This window comes from Bolinopsis microptera, chromosome 1 (genome assembly GCF_026151205.1).
Source record: "Bolinopsis microptera isolate Bmic1 chromosome 1, MBARI_Bmic_1.0, whole genome shotgun sequence".
NCBI classification, from domain to species: domain Eukaryota; kingdom Metazoa; phylum Ctenophora; class Tentaculata; order Lobata; family Bolinopsidae; genus Bolinopsis; species Bolinopsis microptera.
The window spans coordinates 4,146,497-4,166,281 of NC_087072.1; the positions used below are offsets into that span (position 1 = coordinate 4,146,497).

General features: G+C 39.0%; 2 protein-coding genes across 2 annotated transcripts in view; one reads left to right on the forward strand and one right to left on the reverse strand.

The window, feature by feature from the left end:
• LOC134817761 (protein white-like) overlaps window positions 1-10,341 on the reverse strand; it is a 59,146-nt gene extending 48,805 nt beyond the window's left edge. Inside the window, exons 1-4 of the mRNA XM_063827059.1 lie at window positions 10,177-10,341; window positions 5,484-5,594; window positions 4,641-4,689; window positions 4,170-4,356 (exon numbers count right to left, since the gene is read on the reverse strand). Coding sequence (XP_063683129.1) covers window positions 4,170-4,356; window positions 4,641-4,689; window positions 5,484-5,594; window positions 10,177-10,324 — 495 coding nt within the window. The 5' untranslated portion in view covers window positions 10,325-10,341. The remainder of the gene's footprint in view (window positions 1-4,169; window positions 4,357-4,640; window positions 4,690-5,483; window positions 5,595-10,176) is intronic.
• Window positions 10,342-14,853: 4,512 nt separating this feature from the next.
• On the forward strand, window positions 14,854-16,070 carry LOC134826059 (G-protein coupled receptor 83-like). Its single transcript, XM_063838323.1, has 2 exons — window positions 14,854-15,590; window positions 15,743-16,070. Exons 1-2 carry the CDS (start codon window positions 14,854-14,856, stop codon window positions 16,068-16,070), a joined length of 1,065 nt encoding a protein of 354 aa, XP_063694393.1.
• The last annotated feature ends 3,715 nt before the right edge of the window (window positions 16,071-19,785 follow it).

Consider the following 19,785-nt stretch of genomic DNA (forward strand, 5'->3'; position numbering starts at 1 on the left):
TAGTTTATGCTTACCTTTCATATAAAGTAAGTTTCGTTCAAAATATTGATATTTGCCCAATTTATGGGACGAAATCTACCAAATTTGTTGCGTATGACCAAATATGGGCATGTGGTTTTTTGCTCATAACTCAGTCATTTTTTGTCCAATCTTGATGGAATTTCATATACGAGTATACGAGTTCAGGTGACACATAGCTACAAGTAGAGCACATAAGATATGGGTATGGGGCATGTTCGGGGAATTTGGCTAAATTCGGCCTAATTTGGAGTAAAATGGTACGGATCCATATATCGTCTTGCTTTAAATATAGTGAGATGACGTGACAGTAGTCCTTATGACAGTACATGTGTTAAAGTAAGATCTACTCAGCAAGAATTTCCAACACGACATGCAGCACGTAGTGTGGTTTATCAGTGATATTTCAGTGATCTTCCTGGTTTTATATATTATTAGGGAAACGTTAAAAACTAGATACTGGTCGGGATCGCTTCTACCAACTTAGTTTAATTACTTAATCAAATAGAACCGCCCAACTACGGTATGTCTGTACCATCTCATCGTCATTTAGTTATTTGATCAGAGAGTCAACCTCAATCACTAGTCATAACCGTATAATTGCACACAGAGTAGGTATTTGATCACATTCCATCATCAAATTTATTTTGCATGTAGACTTCCTCCGAGTTCCAGACATTGTTTAATTGACTTTCTGGAAGCTGTAGCTTGATAATGTACTTAACGGATGCTGAATTCTCAGAATTCCATCTCGTTTCTTGATATGCTGAGTTTTTGGCTTGCTCTACCGTTGTTCATTTGTAAGAAATAGTGTCGCAAATATAGTTCATTTGTTAGAGGGGTCCCACATATAGTTTGTCTATCAGTAACTCACTCCTAATGGATAAATAGGGCTAAATGGTATTGAAAGTGTTAGAGAGAGAGAGAGAGAGAGCAAATGCTTTTATCCCATTTTACCAGCTCTCAAATCACTGCTCTAAGTTGTATGCTTGATTTAACTTTTAAGGGATTTACAGTCAATGTGTTAAAGTTCCATATCGTAGAACCAACTCAGTCAAATATGTACTATTATCTAATCCTGAGTCAAACTCCCAACGAGTATGTATTTCCGGATAAACCCTACAGAAATGTTTCATCTTCAACTGAAGATCGATTGAATAACAAGTTACTAAAACTTTCGTTCGCAATTCACCGGCTTAGGTTGTGCTCCTCGTGCCCGCTCCAAATGTAACAATTGCGTTGTTATGAATGTCCACCGAGAATCTTCAATCCTCGATGGGATTCTACATACTTCTACAAAAAAGATAACAAAGCTTTGACGGATGTGCCCGAGTAAACATCCTCCACTATAATAGGGTATTTCTCGTGAATTTGTGCTTCTATTTGTGTTCGCCGTCTGCTCCGAATGGGTCCTACTCTGCTTGCAGAAGGGGGATGATCAACTGCAACTGGAGGACTAGGCTCTAATACATCGGCTGGAGGTGGTGGGAGCAAGGATGTTTGTGATCCTTGCTGTGTAGTTGGGCTAGTGAAGGGTTTAGCGTTGTCTCTATCTAGCGTGTCTTGAGGAGTTGATGGAATGGAGTCCGGGAGTTGATGCACAGGACAAAGCTTTGTTATCTTTTTGTAGTAGTATGTAGAATCCCATCGAGGATTGAAGATTCTCGGTGGACATTCATAACAACGCAATTGTTACATTTGGAGCGGACACGAGGAGCATGAGCAGAGGAGTTAGCAAGACCTCCGGCGTCTGAAGAAGCTACAGCGTCATGAGCAGCGCATGACATACCAGCATGCCTTTTGTTGCAGAAAACGCAGAAGCTTGGGTTGGCGGACAGGGGTCGGGCAATCTAGATACTGCCTTGTTGATTAATCTTGTTAGCTAATCTTGTTGCAATAGTAGATAAAATATTTAATTCTCTTATTAAAAGTCCTGTAACTTGGTAACTATGACGATTGGTGGTTTGGAACCACAGCTCCTGGAATCTGATTATTTTCATTTTGCAGGTCTCGCTACAGCTCTACAGGCGTTTAAGTTGTTCTAAAACGTGACAAAGGAACCTGTTTTCTGTATAAGTCTGTCACATTTAAGAAGGTCCTCATTCCTCAATCTGGTGGGTCATGTGACCTATGCTCTAAGGGCAGACTAAAAATAGATTTTCAAATGATTGAACAAGGATTCGTCTATATATTCAGTGATTTTGACTCCGATCTGCAGATTTAATCTTACCTTTCCGTCGTTTAATGAAAATAACTAAAATCTAACGAACATCTTACAGTAGGATGATACAGTACTACGAGGAGATGGTCACCAACATGGACGCAGCACTCGACATCAACCCCGTACCCAAGGTATTACTGCTCATATTCTACGTGCACATCATCGTTATATGTGTTCTGGGGAACGGAGTGATCCTGAGTGGCTCCTTTGGAAGAGGGGTTATAAAAACTGACAAGGTAACAGTGGCATGTGTTGAAGCGTTAGCACTCCTGGACATTGCCATAGCCATCTTCCACGCAATCCCAGTATTTGTTACCCTGGTTAGTGGGGGTTGGGTGCTGGGGTCCGGCATGTGTCTTCTCAATGCCTTCTTCTCCAGAGCTCTCTATATTAACGAGATATTCCTGACGGTCTCTATCTCCTGCTACAGATTGTGGATGTTGAAGCAGCCCAGAGCCGTAAGACGCAGTATCAAGCTCGTTTATGCTCGGGGGTTTCTCCTCCTCCTCTTCGTTATATCTCTAGGGTTAGGAGGATATCAGCTTCACACTGGAGGAGCAAGGTTTGAGCCCCAGTTCATGTCATGTTCCTTCACTCAGATAACCGGACATGCTTCCCCTGAGCTCGCAGTGATGGGCGGTGTGCTCTTCCTAGCTGTCCCCATGATCGTCATCATCGTCACCAACATCCTGATTGTCACCATAGCAGCTAGACAATCACGTGTAGTAAGGAAGAAATCAGTCCCACCTGGTCTGACGAAAGGAGCAAGTATGATGAGGAAGCTGAGCTCTTTCTACGTAGCTCCAGGAACTGAGACAATTCCCCCAAAGAAGAAGTACTCAAGCTCCAACCATTCCACCTTCATCACCATCTCCCTGGTGTGCTGGCTGTTCGTCTGTTCCTACACCCCGACCATCATCCTCACCATCTTCATAGCTACCAAGCACACCCCTCCTGACTGGTACTACTCCTTTACTGTAGCCTTCCTCACTGTCAACATAGCCGCCAACTCCCTGGTCTACGGAGCCACTAACAGTTCCTTCAGGGAGTATGTCATGACGCCAGGTGAGAACAGGTGCTCCGCCATTCTCAAGCAGATTATCAACAGACTAAGAAAACGGACTGGCTTCGTGCCATTCGATAACTTATCTGGGAGCACTCCTTGCACTTACCAATCAGATAGAATATCGGACAGAATATCGGAGGACTGACATGACTATCCTATCTAACATATATAGGGCTTAAGACCGTCAGATTTTGTAAGTTATTCAGAATTGTACTGATTGCAGTTATTTAGAATCTAACTTAGGCGAGAAACAGTTTCAATAGATGAGGGTGTTTTAGTTAAACGACAATTATTTTAGATGAAGGTTAGATTTAAGGCTCGGACCAAATACTTTAAATTTGAATTCCTATTTGTCTGCCAAGTTCGCATTACAACGAACCACAATCCAATTAGTAACTATATTCCTGAAGTATTACTTTACCAAATGGTTTTTAATGTACATGTGCTGTATTTATTGAATTTATCGTGATAAGTATTATTTAAGTGACCAATTAAGATATCAACTTCTTAAGTGACCCCTTGTATACAGCTTTTTAAAAGCTATGTGTTCTGTTGATATCGAAATGTTTTTTGTAAACAGATTTATGTCAAATCTAAGAAATTTCAATGCTATGACTCAATACAAGTATCTTTCTTAGTTGTTAATTCAAACATATAATTTCATTCTTTTATATAAGTTCAATCTTGAAATCTATTGAGATTTCACGCAATTCTGGTCTAACAAGGATCTGTTTAACAAATATTTCAGGGTTATCTAAACTTATTTGTAAAATCTCCCTATACAGCACGGCTGATTTGGCCACTACTAAATAAGCAGCTAGTACATTAAAATAAACATTTAGTTTACAGTGTAAAACCCCCAACCTGAAACAGCAGGGTCTCCCTGACAGTGAGAGTCCCAATAAAGAGGTCCTCCTGCTGAATGTAGGACGCTATGTGAGCAATGTCCCTCCCCAGCTGCTGTCCGTTAGCACAGATCTCACCCTTAACTCTCATGTCTCTCATGGGCCGACCAGCCAGGGCGTTCAACAGCGTACTCTTACCACTACCACTGAAATGTTAACTCTTAAATGTGGTACTCATTTTGGGTTGCAGCTTATTATTCTGGTCTGTATTGTAACAGGACCAGCTAAATTACTTCTTCACTTGTATCCCTGGCTAATTTATAATTAATTTGATAGCAAAACTGTTCCGGCGCTCACTGTATCCCTTGCAGTAATCAGACAGGTGTGTATGCTAATCCTCAGTTTATTTGACTCCGATACGATCAGATAAAATTTATTTTCGTTTACCGAAGTGTCAAACAGTATCAATAATCAGATTATATTTCCTCACCTTGAACCCATGATTGCTAAGATTTGACCACTCCTAGCGTAGCCACTTACTGAAATATAAAACGTTTGGCCAGAAATAACTAAATTGCAAAAAGGCTGTCAACATTTGATAGTTGGCAGACATCTTACAATATTGTTTAAAATTAAATATAATATAAATGCCAAAAGTTTCTTGAGCAATGTACAAGTTTCGTTTAAAGCCTCTTAACTTTTTCTCACGTTCTTCACGTGTCAAGATAAAAATCTTGGTTCGATGTCACGTCTACTAAATTTGTTTGATCTTATAAATACTTTTATTAAACTTTCTCACATGATCTGACAGGTGTTTAGTAGGAAGCAGTCGAGATTAAATACTTATAGTGCAACATTTATAATTGGCGGTTGAGATCCTGATAAAAAATTAGATTGCGAGTTGCGACATTTCTACTCGAAACATTAGGAACTCTGAATATTGTTTACTAACGTATTTTTGATCGTAGAATCGATTAAACTTAGAGGAATTAAAGGACCTTATCGACGGTTCCTAAAAAACCGCCAATTCCAAATCGATACACTTTAGTAATGGGTAAAAATATCCATTTCTAAAAGCGTTTTTATATGAATGTCTATAGTTGTATAGTTGTATAGTCTAACCTATCGTATAGTCTTACCTATCGGCTTTTTAATCTAGAACTCACACGAATATAATTTTCAAGGTTTTGAACAATTCCAAATTTACTGAGTATCTTTGGAAAGAGTGAAGAATATAACTGCCGTGATAATACATATAACATGACAAAACAGCGCTGAAAAACGTAAGACAAAACCGTTCTGCGAGAAATATTTTTAGTGAGCTGTAACTTACCATTATTGAGTAACTGTTTTCTCCCCAGGTCCTTCTGAAAGCACAGTAACCCTCGTTTCACGTGCACATCTACTGACACCTTGTCCCAACTCAGATCAACGGACGAGTAATCTGCGGAGAATACTGATCAATCGCACGTGCAGATAAAACTAAATTAGCACGTGCAGATTAAACTAAATTAGTATTATCTGAAATGTAAATGTATCCTAATAATAATGTTGGGTGGGTATATAGATTGGAGGGACTTAATTTTTTCCATTTGTTACTCTAGATGCATGGTGCGTGTTTGAATTTAACGGAAAAAGAGCAACAAAGAATTAAATTTAAGAATTAATTTAAATCTAAAATGTATTCTAATTCTAAATCTAATGCCACATACATGATAGTCCACATATCACGTGGGCCAGACTAGGGGCGGGAGGGTTTTTTTTTTTTTTTTCAGAGAGGCTGGGCCAAGATAGCCCACGAGAGGATAGCATTGAGATGCTCTGCCTACCTCTGGGGTGTGGCAACCCTGGAGAAGGTTGCCGGTGAAATCAGAGTGAACGGTGGAGGATGGTGTAAGAAGTGATATGAGTCAAAATGATACGCTTAAGTGCCAGCTGGGATTGGAAGAGTAAAACGAGACGAGACAGCATATGAGATAATACTTTAAGTCACCCCGGTCTGATCCAGCTCTTCCGGCACAATTAAGCGTTTGGTGCGGTTTGCGAAATTGACAATTGTGGTGATGTTTTGGTTGTCGAATATGTCATTGACAGAGGTAGTAGTCCTGGAAATATTGACCTCTAATTTGGGCAATAGCCGGACACTGTCCAAGGAAGTGTGAGACAGTTTCCTCTCCGTCGCCGCACATAGGACAAGCACTGGTGTTTGATTTGCAAATGGTGTGAAGGTGTTTATTTAGGCTGCAGTGACCCGTGATGAGGTGAACTGCAGTTCTGTACTGAGTGGAGTTGGGTTAAAAACATATAAGAGATACGATGATTTAACTTGTAGAAGCTTTCAATAAACATGTGTTAATCGTCGTCAGCTGAATGTGATGTGGTGGACAATGCTTATATGTGATTGAGTGGTGTCAGGGATGGAGGGTGGGGGAGGTGTGGGTGGGAAAGTGAAAAGTAGTTCTGTAGTCTTGTCTGTTGTTGCTGAGTGTAGTGTTGAGGTTTTTGATGATTTTGGCATGCTTGTGGCCGAGTGTCAGTTTGGTGTGTCTGGGGCGGGAGGGTGTTCGGGAAAGCTTGTTATTTCTACTCAACACTAATAGCTATCTATAAAATGTCTTAGGGGGAGGGGAGAGAGATTTAAAACGGTTGGAATTAGCCTACGTAATATGTGAACAATCCTTTTGAATGTTTGACCTGGTTTTTCAACCCCTAGAATCAATTCGATGATTCCTATTTTAGCGCGAGTCAAAAGTTTTGCAATCATTTCCAATATTCTTCATGAACAACAATCTGATGATGCTGAAAGATTAACAGATAAACCGTAATGGTTGCAGCATTGAACAACGTTCTCTGACTAACATGTAAGTGGGTCGATGGTGCTGACCTCCCGCACTAAGACTGCCATGTTTCAAGATACTGGAAGTAGAGCAAGTCAAGGAAAATGGCAGAAAGCAACGCTACAGGGGAACGGAGAGTGGGTAATTGTTGTCTCTAAACGGAGGGTACCACACCTGCTACCCTCACTACCTCTGTGCAGGCCTGTCAAAACATGACACAAGGACAGCAGCAGGGATAATGGTTTTCTTTAGTTCGGGGGCTCTTTATCCTTTATTGTTAGTGTCATGAATGGTTATTTGTTGTGTTGATTTGTGGATTGCTTTAAGTGGCCTCGTCACGCTTAAACGATCTTGCTAATGCTAATGATGATTATAATACCCTGGTGATTATACCCTGGTGACTGTAGTGGTGCCCCACAGAGTCCTGATCTGATGATCAACTAGTTGAAACCGGTAAAATGTGAACTGGATACAGTATTGTTGAACAGCTGGCCACTCTTCCATCAGAACACTAATGTGTGGTGTTATATTGTTGTGTGACTTTACTTGTAACAGTACCGACTCTTGTGAGTACTTTTGAAGATAATCTTCAGTTCAATAATTTCAGCCTCACATTTACAACTATTGCTTTCGTTTAATCAAGTTTAAGTTTAATCAAACTTTAGAAACCGTAATGGGCAAAATTATATCCCGTTACACGATTTGCTCTTGAATACAATACGATCAATATTTACCTTTGATGTAGTGGTATATACGGGAAGATTTTAACATGAGTGGTGTTTGCCAGACGTCGCCTGGCCTGACTCTATTTGAGGCAAAGTGGGATGGGGTTTCAGCTTGACGTCAGCAACAGACTAGGAACCATATAATTTGAAGAATTGTGAAACGAAATGTATTTAAGTACTAGCTTCTAACGGTAAAATAGTGCTACACTGCACGTCAGTTAATTCCGGTAGTACCTGTATAGGGAGGAATTCCTATGAATATTACGTGTTTTACCTAGAAAACCAGGAACAATTCCGTAGAGAGTGGGAATAACGGGGGTCACCACAATTTTAGTCATCGTAACCTCTTTAAGCACACTTTCTCTAATATAAAGTAAAGTTACGATATAGTAATGACAATGTAAAGTAAAGTTAAGATATATTAATTTAAAGTAAAGTTACGATATAGTAATGTAAAGTAAAGTTACGATATAGTAATGTAAAGTAAAGTTAAGATATAGTAATGTAAAGTAAAGTTACGATATAGTAATGTAAAGTAAAGTTACGATATAGTAATGTAAAGTAAAGTTACGATATAGTAATGTAAAGTAAAGTTACGATATAGTAATGTAAAGTAAAGTTACGATATAGTAATGTAAAGTAAAGTTAAGATATAGTAATGTAAAGTAAAGTTACGATATAGTAATGTAAAGTAAAGTTACGATATAGTAATGTAAAGTAAAGTTACGATATAGTAACGTAAAGTAAAGTTACGATATAGTAATGTAAAGTAAAGTTACAATAGCAGTCGATTTTTGTCCCGTCGGTCAATTCCTTGCTAAATAATTAGCATGAACAAAAATCACGGAATTACGAAATTAAGAAATCTGAATAAAAATTTCATTAAATTACGGTCCCATAAAGTAAGAAAGAGTCTTAAACTCGAAGTAACAAGAACAGCCAATAAACAGAGCAAAAAGACAACACATATCACGGACTACCGCATGAAAAATAATCTATCCAGTTAGACCCGCCCACCACAGGTGCAGAGTGTGACTTAAAGATGTAACATTTTCTAGTTACAAACTTGTGACCAAACCCACCACACCTGCTAGTTCTACTATGTTACCAGACTGGGCTGGATCATGAGTATTTAGATAATCAGAGAATAATATTTAACAAACAATGAGAAAGTGGCCGTCAAGGTTGTCCGTTGTGGGGCAGTGTGGCGGTGGACAGGTGGTACTGCCCCAGAAATAGAGTGTGTTATAGTCAAGAATAGCGAACAACAGGGCTACCGAGAGTAATGATGTGTAATCTGTACACGGCTAGGTTAACTATCGGTTGTTATTCTTGTACAAACACATGGCTAACAGCTTTCCTCTGGACGCCTTCGCTGTTTGTTCCACAGTAGGGGCTATGTACTGTAATTACTATTACTAATTAGAGTAATAACTAAATAGAGTAATGGCATCAACTAGGTTACGGCAGCTGGAAAGTTGGGTCAGAATGGAAAATACAGCCGTTCGTGGTTAGAGATAAGCTAGAAAAATGTTTAAAAAAGATAAGATCTGCTTTCTTTGGGCTCCGAATGTAATGATAAGACTTAAATTTCTACTATAAGTATAACTCGCACCGATTTTCTAAAAGATACTGTGATATATTAATACAACACAGTATAGATGTGGATTCTGGTGGGGAGGTGAGTCATATTTGTTTACTTTAAAGATAGTAACGTGTGTGCTTTCAGAGGTGATTTAACGGATGATACTCGGGTGGTCTGAAAATCCAAGATTTCGGTAGACGTTGAAAACCTCTAGATCTTGAAAACCTCTAGATCAATATGTACAATATATTTATTGGAAGAGTAAAGAGCAGAGTTAAATACGAAAACATATTTAATTAAGGGAATACATAGCAGGCAAGAAAAACATTCAAACAATCATCACAACTGCAGATGATAGGAACGGGCCGATTCTTGGTCCATTCCAAGAAAAATCGATGAGTTATCAGTTATGTCACGTGACCAGATCCGACCAATCACATAACAGGAGCAATGACCATCGGACGGTTATCCTACTTGTATGTTTGCTTTTTTATCTGTATTTGACCGACAGGGAGAGAGTTGGCGGAAGACGTTACTTCGTTTCTCGGAGGAGGTTTCAGGTTGAAGTGGAGGGTGGGGTGCACTGTTCTTTGAGTTGCTCAGTGCTCTCAAAAACATCAGTGCGATTATAAACTAATCGCACTGATTATAACACCAGAAGCGTGGAGTTATACGCAAATCTAACTGCTGAGCCTCGCGCAATTAATAAAGTAATCGCATTATACGCAGCTAGATTAGCGTATAAAACAAGTATTTCTATTTGTCTAAATGGCGCATTTTATATATTGTTCCAGAATGTTATTCCGCCCAAATTCCCCAACCTTTGGAATCCTTGAGCTGAATATAAAAAAAGGAAGTCAATGTTGATTGAAAACAAACCTCCAAAATACTGAGATACCCTCCTGCCAGCGCCATCCTTGAGGATAGCGCCCTGAGTAGCACTTGGGTTCACTATGATCACCTCCGGGCTGTCCTCGTGCTCCTTACCGTTCTCTGTGCTCGTCATCCGGATATTTACACTGGTCATCTACCAGCTAGCTATCTGGGGGGGGGGGGGTAGTCACGTGATAAGTATTAGACGTGAGTGATGCTGTGATCAATACAATTTAGGATTTAGAATTTAATAGCGATTGAAAAAATTGCACATACAATTAATTGAAGCACTTTTGTAGAGCAGAAATTAAGAAACGAATCTGATTAAAACTGAATTGTACTGAATAACTATAAATAAGTCACGGACTATACGGACATTTTCTCGTGATCTGAAATTCGTAAACAGCGTGGATCACTAAATACTCAAATATATCATACGAGGCTGTTATCGTAAGCTTAATAAGGTAATAAGACAAGTATAGGATAAGGAAGTGAAGAAATTTAAAACAATGGTGAACTTTATTAAAATAAGTTAATTACAATACAACATACCCGGGTCTAAACGTACGGACACCTAACAGTCATGGAAATAGTAATCGTAAATTATACGAGTTAACAGTGTAAATATTACATCACCACACCTAACAAACAAGCCTCAGAATACTATTTCCTGTCACAAAACCAGTGCAATTAACTAACACGTGGTAATTCTCAACCTGAACAACCCACAGCTCCTGGTTCATCATCAACAAGAAAATGGTAACTGTGCGAGCTAACACAGTCTGCTCTTACATTACAACTAACTACTGTAGTACACAATACGTTGCAACTGTAAAACACCAATTAAGTTAACCTAGAAATAGGATATGAGGCAGAAACTCTCTACCTGAAACGAGAGGGTAATGTTATGCTTGTCCTGTTATAACCTATAAATTGTGTGTCTAAACGTGTGCAACTGTGCATTTCCAACCTACAGTTGTACAGATACACACAGCGCCGACAACTGGCAACTCAGCAACTGTTCTTATTAATCAGCAAAGCTAGGAGTAGGGCTGATGTTGATAGTAGAGCTGAAGACGGCACTATAATAGAGGATCATGTTTCAGCAGCAGTTTCACACATCTGTCGTGGTCACTGGTCTGCACTACGTCATACGGGGAGCCGCTAATTAATACGTGCAAGTTATGACGGGTAATTACTACTTTTACTACTTCATAAACAACCGCTTCAATCCTGCTCCAAGCTATCTTTCACAATCCTGACCGGCTGTTAACCGAACACCGAATCACCGAATATATTAGGTCTACCGAATCATCGAATATTCAGTCACCAAACACCGAATATTACCGAATATTTTATGATTTGGTAATCCTAGTTAAGGTTCACTGGCCAGGGACTCTGGGTTAGGGACTGAAGGAAGGTTAGGCTGGATAACTGGGGAGGAATATGCGTTGCAGGATTCAATAACAACGACAATCTGGGATCCGTCAGGATCATCTCTGTATCCATGCCTCTACAACTGTTAATTAAGTGTCCATTGGCAAATTACCGAATTAATTACCACTGTGGGGATGGTTCTGATTTTGTAGATATTGTAAACGTTGATATTGAATAATTTTCACAAGTTTGCCAAAGAAGTGGGATTCGCAAAATAACATCACCGGTTTCAACCACCCATAAACAAATATTGAAACAAAAAACCCACCAATAATCTTTTAGACTGTTAGAATTATCGAGAACATTACCAATACATGCTGGTTTGATTGAGGGTTAAATAAGTAGCTGCTCAATGCAGTGAAGCCCCGGGCGAAGTATGAGATTGATCGCCTAATTAGGCTCCTGTAATTAGCTGGTTACAACCATATGTCTTTTTGAATAAACCTAAGTAAAATAAGTGTCTACGTTAAAAAATGAATCGGGCCCGGGGGCTTAATCTGTTAAAATATGTGGTTTATTATTTCTCGATGTGAGGTCAAAACATCACGTGCCTTCTAATAGTAATGGCACATTCCTTTCTTTATATTGATAAGTTATTTCACAAGAATAAGAATCTGCTACTCACTAATCTTGATAAGTTAAAATCATATGTACTATACTTTTTTTTAAATAATAAAACATACCGTGTTTAAAACATACCGTAGTTATTGTTTAAGGCTAAGTATTTGATTTGCTGTTCTCTGCGAATGACAAACAATTAGTAATTACGCTAAATGAATAAAATATTAAACGACAGTTAGTGCTAAAACTTTTTGATCTATTTAATTCTATTTGGCTTGTGATGCAACACACACCTTAACTTAAATGCGGGTCTTTTATTATTTTTACTGTTTTTTCACCGACCCTTAGTGCTCAATTATATGCGACTATTTAATTCTAATGACGTTAAAATTGTCGCTTATATAAGTACTACTGTTATATTGATTTCTTAATTTATGCAACGTTTGATGGGTGTGTCGGTAGAGGCTTGAAGAAATTTAGACAATGAGGATTTCAACATGTCAAAAGGGCAAGTTAATATCACAATCAGAAAATCCCGATTGCGGAAACTTGCCGTCATTATAAGTTATTGAGTTTTTTCCTTGGGGGGGGGGGGGGGGGTCATAGGTTGTAGTCACAGAACGTTGTTTAGTGCCAGTACTGAGTACAGTAGCTCGTGAGTTGGAATCTAGTGTTGTTAGTAAACTGCACACCGTAACTGTATTTATGCTCCCTGATCGTTAGCAATGACCGCTCGGGTCGTTAGCAATGACACCCAAACTACAAAAGGATAACCGATAATTATATCGTGGTGCCAATTACATGTCTCCTTTAAGTTTACATTTTGTTGATCAAATAAAATCGGTTCTATAGTATAACCATTAACCCATACTATTGCTATTTTATTCTGTTGTTTCCTTGACCTCAAATTCCAAAATATCTTGCCAATCCTTCAAATATACTGGAATAGTTTCTTACTTTTACTACAATGTTTCAATCTTTGTACGCAACCACTTTTATATTGTCCCAACTATGAGGACATCTTTATTTCTCGTAGCTTCGTTTTTTTTCTTATTTCTGACACTTTATTGTTAAAGTATCACTATTGTTTTATTATCTATGTTTATCGTTTAATGTCTATAAATGAATTGTTACATATTTGAATAAGAAAATTAAACTTAGACAATAAGCAATAAGATAGATGACGTATACAACTTCCTCATATTAATTCTAAAGATCAGCTTTCTTACAAACTGTACGAAATTCGACCCTAATAAATGTGAAGTATGTACTCCCAGCAAATATTAAGAAGTCCGAACCCTCCTAACCTGTTGCTTTACCTTGCTTTATTCTAAAACTACCAAGAGTAAATTGTAAGACTAGCTGCGTGGTTCTCCCTCCATGAAACATTGGGACTCTAGCAGTTCATCGGATTGGTAGTTATATCAGTGTTAAATGGTTACAGCCTACATTATAATATCTTTTGCTATGAAGCTATGTATAAGAGAGATTAATGACGTATATTTCGATCATTTTCTGGTTACTTCACATGTGTATTCTCTTATTTGAGTCTACGCAATAGTAAATAATCATTTAAGATAATAGTTCGACTTCATCGGCCAGGTAGCGCAGTTGGTTAGAACGCCAGCTTTGCAATCGTGAGGTTGCGGGTTCAAATCCCACTGTCTACCTGGTCGTGGGGTGAGCGTCGTTGACGTTCAGCTAAGGACCCTGAGTGGTACATGCAACCCCCGGTCTACTCAGCCGAATACTCGAGAAATCGAGTGTGAGGGTTAAATGAGGAGCTGCACATTGCAGCAAAGTCCCGGGCGAAGAAAGTATGGTACACACTACCTTAACCGTCGGCGAGAAGGCCTCCCTCTTCACTAGGAGGCCAGAAACCGTTGACCAAAACAGAGAGAGAGAGAGACCTTAACCGTCACTGGCCAAATAAATCCTTAGGCTTCCTGTAATTGGCTGGTTGCACTTGTGTAACAATATGGCTGTTGGAATCAGGAATACACCGAAGTAAAATAAGTGTCTTAATAAAAATTAAAAAAAGTATAGACTATTATAATAGTATAGACTATATACACTGCTCCCGATTTGAAATTTCTTTTACTTGTCGTGCAGGTGCATCGATGATTTATAGTTGCGCGACGATTTTTTTTAGTACTATAGTCATAGATTCTCGTGTTCCATGAATTGTTTCAACGTACAAAGTCATCCCTTGATAACATATACTTATTATAACCAGTATATTACTATTATTTTAGTGAGTAGCCCACTAGGCTTATTAACATAATAATCAGACAACTCTACTTTATTTTAGCAGGTTAGTCACACTGCATATCGCCATGTTTATAGAATTATTGAACAGTGTTATTGAACAACTGTCTCAATTCTTGGAAATAAGGACCATACGTCTGCTTAACTTATGTATCAACGCACTTATAAACAGTTGACTCAAAGGTACCGTGCAGTTATAAATTCATATATAATATAAAATTGACAAGTTATTACTATTAACCACTTGTGAGTGCACCGGGACACGATAATTTTGTGACCCTCCTCCATTACTCGTTATATAATATCAAGCGCCAATTTCCTTGTTTTAAATCTGACATAATACATCTGGCTTTTAAAAGTTTAAAGCCTATGACGTAAAGTAACTTATTTGTAATTTCATTCAAGGTTGAGTAAATTATGGATACAGAAACTAAAGATAACCGATTGGATCCATACAGCGTACCAGATTACGGTAGATATTGTCTGATAACATGGTGTTTGGTGACGGGTATCTTCTCCCTCTTTGGTAACCTCGCTCTCCTCATCTCATCGCTAGTCTCTGTCCTCAAACTAGACAAAGTCTCAGTTGTCCTGATACAGAACCTAGCTGTTACAGGCGTTGGTTTCACGGTCTTCATCATCCTGCCTACAGTAGGATCTACAGTGGAACAGGAGTGGATCTACGGGAGGGGGCTGTGTGTGGTGACTACATACGCTCTGTATATCCTGGGCTTCATGAGCACCTACCTGATAGCCAGTCTCAACATCAGCAAGCTGACAGTTTTGTTATTTCCACTACGAGCCAGACTGAGAACGAAAAAGTGCGGCGCTGTCATATCGGCCACATTGTGGGTTATCGTCATCATCTTGATCGTAACTAGTAATGTGGTAGCCTCACGAGACATCACGTTCAGCCCGCTGGTCTTCGCGTGCACCTTGGACTACAGGTTCATCCCCCCGAACCTGCTCGAGCAAGCCACCCTCTACAGCAACCTCTTAGTACCACTTGGTGTGATCCTAGCAACAGCGATCTGGCTAATGCTGCTCATAAGAAGTGTTCGGAAACTAACCAGACATATCGTGTTGGTTCTTCTAGCTGTCTCCATCGCTTACATCCTCTCCTACCTTCCCTTCATCATCTTTGCAGTTTTAAGGTTAGTTCATTTAGTTGTTATCCATAGTGATTGGCTATAAGATTTATCTGCAACTTTATAAATTACGTGTGTAAGCCGGAAATCAGACTTATATTTACGTGATATAACATTTACTACGCTATTGTTTTCAAACAGCATCATTTTCCGCACAGGAAACAACCGATGACGGTGAACAACCTCAGACTCTATACAGTAGCTGCTGTAGCAACTTTTATATCACCCTTCTCAAATCCTATCATATTCTACTTCAACATCAAGAGTTTCAAGACTTATGTTGATAACAAAGTGTTGTGGGTGATGGGCAAGCACATAGAGATAAGAGACCGGGATGTTTCTGGTAGATATGCGAGTAGAAATTCTACTCGCATATCTACTGTAAGCATGAGGAGCACCAGAGACTCAGTAGTTATTAATCCTATTAATGTAGCCGCACTTCAGAAGAATTCCACCGTCGTGGTTAATGATGCAAGGATTATCTAAACAATTCAAGAGTATCATAATTAATATTAATTGCCATGATTTTTTAACATGGACGTGAACTTATTAATGAAATCGAGTTTGAATTCAGAAAACCGTTACCTTATGAGCTTATGATAGATAATGTTATTGACAAGAAAAACAGTAGCTAATTGGAATGATATATAGAGGTTTTTAAAATGACTAATGTCGAGAATAGAACCGAAACTCACCATAAGTAAAATTTAAGTTTTTTGTTGTTTATAAGTTAATTGAAAAGTAGATTAAAGAAAAAAAAAACTCTTGAGGATCACTCAGGAATGGAGGCCAAATTCTTATTTTGATTTCCTGGTCAGGGAGACCCCAGCAAGAGTTACAAAAACTAACCCTGCGCAAGCAATCGCAAGAAAAACGCGTGATATTTCCTTTTTGTTGTTATCCTCACATGGCTCAGGTGAGCGATCTGCACTTCCGTTCGGCAATATAATATCTAATTCCATCACAAAGGTACCATCGTCTTGATCTTCGAGCAGAAGGGGTTGCCTTTCCGCCCCTCCAACGTTTTCAACCGAAGCTACTCTTTCTCTAGATTTCCCTATCTCTGTTTCAATGTTCACCGTCCAAATCTTCAGCACAGCGGATATCAACATGACCGCAGCCGCTGTAACCAGCCCAATAGAGACTCCGGCAACCTTCATATCAGTTAAGAAGATGGTCCCCAGCATGATTGGGAGGCCTATAAAGTAGCAGGATATACTCATTGTACAGCAGGTGAAATCTTGTGCCCCAAATGCAACAAGTATACCTTGATTTAAGACGGTCTGAATATGATCAACAGGAATGCCAAGACATATAATCCAGAAAGTGGTCATGAACATACCCTTTACATCGTTATCTGATGAGAATAACGCAACCTGGTAGCTCATTAAACAATAGGACGCCACAGCAAGCACACTCGACCCTAACACAGAGTTCACCACTGTCAACTTCATGCACAGCTTTGTTTTTACAGCGTCTCCCTCACCCAGAGCTTTTCCGATGGGGGTGGCAGCTGCTTCTGACATCCCTAGAGCTATTGACCACCAGATGGTCACCAGTTGGTGCACGATAATGACGACTGAGAAAGCTGTGGCTCCATCGAACTGGCTGCAGAAGGTTGATATCTCGAATAGAGCCAGTTCAGCAAACACGTTGAGCGCACCAAATAGACCTAGTTTTAGCATAGGTTTCCAGCCTTGGAGAGTGCGGGTGCTGATCCCATTCCAAGATAACGGAAGCATATTGTTAACTTTAAGCAAACGGCCAAAGACAATATTCTGCTGAAAATAGCTGCTAATCCAAGCCCATCCAAACCAAATTTCATCACAACGACCATGATCTGACATAGTTAGCAAGGAGGTGAAACGACACCATCACCATGGAAACGACGGAAACAAACTTCGTCTGCTCCTGCATAGCGAAATACCTGCAGATCATTGCAAAGGTGAAATCAAAAAACTCCATAAGGATGGTTATCCTGAGATATTTCACTGCAATATCTCGGTAGCTGTCCTCGCCACCAATGGACAACTCGTCAACTGACGTATCATCAAGTTGCAGCGTAGGGTCCGGCAGAAGATCTATGATGAACACAACATTTAAGTACGGACCCAGAACGAAGAGGAGCAAGAGCCAACCCTGGAATAGACATTTTAAAAACACCGTCCGAAGCTCACCCTTAGAACCATGCACCTGAGGACCGTAAGTATCGAGGACGGATGCGAATCCAGCAGATATCGGGGCAACTATCAAGTTAAAGAGAGTGTTAGCGAGTCCCACTCCGGTGAGATGAGCCGGGCTGATGTGTCCAGCGAATATAAGGGTAATGAACGCCATCAGGGCTGCTGTGCAGTTAATTAAGGCGTAGGACACAGCGAGGCGGATAAATTCCCACTCCTTTGAGAATAGGTTTAGGGTTTTTGATACGATTAAAAAACGGTGTAACATGATAAGGGATAAGAGGAAAGCCTCAAATTCTAAACCAAACTGAAGCAAATGAGTCAGCCACTATGAGTTATGCCAATAATGTATTACAGCACAACTGTGTCGAGAATCTAGAATAATATTAATATAATTCGACCGTTGTTGAAGAACTTTAAGTCAATGACTTTAAGTTAATGACGTGTCAAATACATATATTTGAAGAGTACCATAATTAAAATTCATCTATGGTATAGCTGCTATTGTATGTTTGGTGCTATACAACTCTGAGCACATCATGGTACACTTAAATTGAAGAGGAAGGCCAGGGAAAATCCAAATAAATGTTATTTTATCAGGAGTGATAAAATCTGTGAGATGAGTGAGATATAACTCATAAATTTCGACTACCTTAGGGCCAATAAATTTGGTTCACAATAAATTTGGTTACCATAATTTTGGTTACCATAATTTTAGTCACAAATTTCGCAAATTTTTAGTCAGCAACAATTTTAGTCACACTTTTCGACTTTTCGAGACCATTTTCCATTACATTTACCTTAAGAACGACAAATTTAGTCTACCCCGTCTGCATTGCATTACTCAGGAATTTCAATAACATCAGATCTAGAGTTTATGACTCAGAATCACTAAGTTCTTCAGTACACTGTTCAGTTTCTTTTTCACCCTTTTTCGACTTTACCATTTCTGTCGGTACGACGTAGTTTATGTCGATATGATCCTTCGTCCGTTTCAACAGAGCATGCATTGGGAATTGGGATGGATCGAATAAAAATGTAATGTCCAAGAGGAGCTCTAACCCTTTAGTGCAATGGGAATTTGGTACGGTTTTGTGCAGTACACACAAAGCCCTATAAACAATGTAAGCTTAATAATATTCAATATGCATACATGTCATATATTATGCTCTACTAACATTTTGGTCTCCTTTAAAATTAGTCGCCGAAAAATTTAGTCTCATGAAATTTGGTTTACAACAATTTTAGTCAAAAGTTTGACTAAATTTATGGTAGACTAAATTTGTCGTTCCTAAGGTATTTATCAAATAATAAATCTTAAACAATAATCTCAGAATGTGTGTGTGTGTCTGTCTGTCTGTACGCGTGTAATTTCCGAGCGGCTTAACCAAGAAAACGGTAAGAGTTAAGGGGCTGGTTTTTTCGGTATAGTGCCGACAAAACTATGAGGAAGCCGAATTGTAAAGGTTTTTTTATATCGGTCGGTGGTAAGTGGTTTAATTGATGGTTTTGTACCACCCTCTTTATAGAAAATTCTACAAGACGTCGGTTGATATTTTACTAATTTGCCAATTTATGGTAAAGATTATTATAGTCAACCACTCCCGAATCTACAATTAAGCTTCAATCATGTGATGTTTCGCCAGGATTTTAATCTTCAACTTTTGAAATATGAAACCTGCTAAAGTCATTCAAAGTAAAACAAATATTACAACTGAGAGATGACAAACCGTGTAAAGAGATAACAGCTATATAGAAACAACGTTGAAATAACAAAGTCCTAAACCAGACTGAATTATAAAACATTAGAAAAGTAGCAAAACGTGAAAGTAATGCAATAAACACTTCACTGTTCAGTTAAAAACATGCCAGATGGGCCCACCCGCCACAAATTAAAACCAGAAAACTCTCATTACTACATTACAAGAGTTGAAAGTAAGAAACTAGATTAAAACTTAATGGAACAGACACTCAGGTCACTCGGTCACGTGGTTAGATTATCGGAACCAAATCAGCCACCT

Excerpts from the sequence above, each read along its gene's own strand:
- LOC134826059 (XM_063838323.1), top strand. The coding sequence starts at position 14,854 with ATGGATACAGAAACTAAAGATAACCGATTGGATCCATACAGCGTACCA. Across the intron at positions 15,591-15,742 it reads ATCATCTTTGCAGTTTTAAG|GAAACAACCGATGACGGTGA; the intron begins GTTAGTTCATTT and ends TTTTCCGCACAG.